Source organism: Elephas maximus, chromosome 8 (genome assembly GCF_024166365.1).
Source record: "Elephas maximus indicus isolate mEleMax1 chromosome 8, mEleMax1 primary haplotype, whole genome shotgun sequence".
NCBI classification, from domain to species: domain Eukaryota; kingdom Metazoa; phylum Chordata; class Mammalia; order Proboscidea; family Elephantidae; genus Elephas; species Elephas maximus.
The window spans coordinates 6,314,113-6,317,842 of NC_064826.1; the positions used below are offsets into that span (position 1 = coordinate 6,314,113).

General features: G+C 50.1%; 1 protein-coding gene across 1 annotated transcript; it reads right to left on the minus strand.

Annotated features, from left to right (window-relative positions):
• Positions 1-2,528: 2,528 nt before the first annotated feature.
• On the minus strand, positions 2,529-3,455 carry LOC126082121 (taste receptor type 2 member 62-like). Its single transcript, XM_049894572.1, has one exon. The coding sequence runs from the start codon at positions 3,453-3,455 to the stop codon at positions 2,529-2,531; it is 927 nt and encodes a 308-aa protein (XP_049750529.1).
• Between the last annotated feature and the right edge of the window lie 275 nt (positions 3,456-3,730).

Here is a 3,730-nt window from a genome sequence, read left to right on the forward strand (position 1 = left end):
GTTACAGAACAGAGAAGAACTGCCCTATAGGGTTTCTAAGGAGCTGCAAGTGGATTTGAACTGCTAATCTTTTGGTTAGCAGTGTTCTTAATCACTGTACCACCAGGGCTTCCTTATTCCATTGCTTATTATAACAGATAAGATATAAGTGGTACTAGTGTATTTTTGGTTGCTGACATGTTAGTTGTATCGTGTTAGGCACAAGGATGACTTTATAATTGTATTTATTTAGAGATTATGTGTGGCCTAAGATGTGTACAGGTGTCAAGTTGACAAGAGGTAGACTGTGATGGTTAAGGTTAGTGCTAACTTGGCTAGGCCATGATTCTCAGTAGTTCAGCAGATAATACGTAAACATTCTCCATTTTGTGATTTGATGTGAGCAACCAATCAACTGAAAGCCAGTAGTTTCCTTAGGGGTGTGGCCTGCATCCAATATATATGATTGGACTGGCAAACTCTCTCTGGATCCTGCATCCAACTCATCACTCTCTGACCTTCGGTACTTGAAACAGTCAGCAGCCTTCCACCTGAGCTGCCAATTTGGGGTTCGTCAGCCCTTGCAACCAAGTGAGTCAGGAGAAGCCTCCAGCCTGACGCCTAACCCACGGATTTGAGACTTGCCAGCCTCCACAACTGCATACATAAGCCATTTCTTTTAGATAAATTCTCTCTCTCTCTCTCTCTCCATATATATATATATATGAATGTATTTCATTGATTTTGCTCCTCTAGAGAACTCAGCCTAAGACACCCACCGTGTGGACCTTAATTTATTTTGAATGAAATGCATGTACTAACTGTACTAATACATCATGTACACTATAAAACACATACAAAATAGGAATTAAGAGGACAAGATAAAAATCAGCCTATGCTGATGTTCTCACATCTTCTTCCCACACCCCAGGGATCAAATTGTGCACACAATTTGGGTCCAAACATCCTAATCTGGAAACTACCACCCTGGATGATAGCCTCCAAGGTCCACCTCCTGGGTGGGCACATGAAGAGCAAGGTTGGCAAAATTATAAATTGTAGAAGATTTCCTTTGTTTTCCTTCTCTATCTCCTGTTGACCAAAACCTAAAAGCATTTTCACATCCAACATGTCCTTTTAATTCACCACTTCGTGAACACAGGAAATTTTGGATGTGCCTGAGATGGCTCAGGACTCACCTGGGTCCTTGATCTTCCACACACAATCAAACATAAAAGACCCATGGACGGAATTGGTCTTAACCAGGGCTCAGAAGGAAGAACAGTGGTGGTTCAGTGGTAGAATTCTCACCTTCCATGTGCGAAACCTGGGTTTGATTCCTAGTTAATGCATCTCAAGCACAGCCACCACTCGTATGTCCGTGGACACTAGTGTGTTGCTGTGACACTAAATAGGCTTCAGCAGAGCTTCCAGACTAAGATGAACTAGGGAGAAAGGCCTGATGAGCCATTTCTGAAAATCAGCCAGTGAAAACCCTAGGGATCACAAAGTTTTGGTCTGCAACCAATTATGGGGGTGGTGTAGGACTGACCAGTATTTCATTCCATCGTGCATGGGGTTGCCACCAGTCAAGGATGACTTAACTGCAGGGCTCAGCAGAAAGGAAGGATCAGCAGAGGGATGGAAGGAGGATGTTTCAGGTAGGCTAATGACCTGGTGGCTGGAGAGAAAAGGAAACAAGTGACTGGAGGGAGGCTTTCCTGGGCTGAAAGAGAGAAACTAAGCAGAGAGCAAGGCCAGGGTGAGGGCATCTTTGGTGTCATGGAGCAGAAGGGGTTGGACTGTCCACACCAACAAGGCTTGACAAAAGAGCTAACCAACAGCCACTACAGGTCTCTGAAGGGAGTAAAGACCAGATGACACTTGGAGAGCATCATGCAGCTGCTCAGGCTGGAAAGGCCTGGAAGACAAAAACTGTCAGAGCCCAAGAGGCCTGGAAGAAACAGGGCCCCCACTCCTGGTCTGTGATCCAGACTAGGGGATGGTGGGAAGACCAGTTGCCATGGAACCAATTTGAACTCATGGCACCCAACGTGTGTCTGAGTAGAACTGTGCTTTGTAGGCTTTCGAACGGCTGATTTTCAGAAGTAGATTGCCAGGCCTGTCTTCCTAGTCTGTCCTCTGGAAGCTCTGCTGAAACCTGTTCAGCATCATAGCATCACTCAGCCTCCACTGACAGATGGGAGATGGCTGACTATGGGGTGCATTGGCCAGGAGTGGAACCTGGGTCTCCCACATGGAAGACAAGAATTCTACCACAGACCCACCACTGCCCCTCCTTCTGAGCACTCTAGGTAGACTCAAAGCTCCAACCTTTCAGTTAGCAGCAGAGCACATTAACCGCTTGCACTACCCTCTGGTGGGAGGACAGAGGGATGGAAAGGGATAGTTGGGGTCTTAGGAAGGATGGGAAAGGAAGAAGGAGTGGAAAGAGAGGAGAGAAAATGGGTCCACATCTTATGCCTCCTTGTCTAGCACGGGCTTGCTCAGCCCTACACTGGCTCCTCATCTGAGCCCTCCGTAGGGACCTACCCTCTGTCCAGGCCCCTACAGCCTGTGGCCCCGCAGCCTTGCAGCCTGTTTTTCAGGGCCCTCCTGAGCCTGGGACTGCTGAGCAGCAGGAAGGTGGAGTGCAGGAAGACGCCGGTGTAGGTCACCACCTGCCAGGCCCAGTACCAGTGGAGCTGCAGAGGCACGATGTTCGACACGGCCACGAGCACAGACAGGAAGTAGAATGTGTAGAAGACAAGGAAGAAGCCCAGAGACTTGAGGGCCATGGTGTGCGCCTGGGTGCTGGAGTCTCGGGGCCCTTGGCGGCTGCACCTCATCTGGTGCATGTGCCGACGCAGAGACAACATGAGGAGGACCGTGGACACCAAGAACAGCAGAAAGGGCATGGAGAGCGCCAGTATCTCGTGGAGCAGGAAGAAGTTCCGATGGAAGATCCTCGCTCGATCAACCCAGCTGCCATTGGTGTAGGGAGGCTGGGAGGCCTTCATATGAGACACAATGATATTCCCGGTGGTCGAGGAGATAGTGGCCAGGATGGAGATGGCCAGTGAGCCCAGCAACAGCCTGGGCACAGAGCGGGAAAGCCTCCACCTGAGCGAGAGGAAGGTGGGGTGGGAGAAGGAGGCAATCTTCACGCAGTAGAAGGCAGAGAGCAAGGCGTTCAGCCAGAAGGTGAGAATGTTGCTGAAGTCCCAGAGGCTGTTAAAGTAGTACGCTATGTGGCTGAAGTTGACAGTGATCAGGAGGTTGTTTGTGAAGGTCATGCAATGCAGGCCAAACCGGGAGGCAGCCAGGCAGGCCACAATCATGTCCCCCGCGGGCAACGCCCGGCCCCTCGCCCACTCCCAGCCCAGCACGGCTGCCATGATGCCATTCTGCAGCATGGCGGCCAAGGTCTCCAGGAAGAAGACTGACATGAAGAACAGCGTGGGTGGGGAGGGCATCTTCTCCTGATCTGAACTCAGGACACATCCGCAGGCAAACAGCCTCTCAGCTACCAAATCCAGAAACCTCTCTACTTGTTCTGGCTCAGAAGGTCACCTACCAGCCACTCCCCCGCTGCTTCCCAGGACTGGAGAAGCTGCTCTCTCTGAGCTCCTCACACGCAAATCACTCTGTCTCAGTGACACTGGCCTCCATTTGCATAGCCTGAATTTGCCTGTTCTTTATCTGAGCAGATGCAAGGAAATGCCAAGAGAAGAGAGGCTCTGGGGATCAA

Excerpts from the sequence above, each read along its gene's own strand:
- LOC126082121 (XM_049894572.1), bottom strand. The coding sequence starts at position 3,455 with ATGCCCTCCCCACCCACGCTGTTCTTCATGTCAGTCTTCTTCCTGGAG.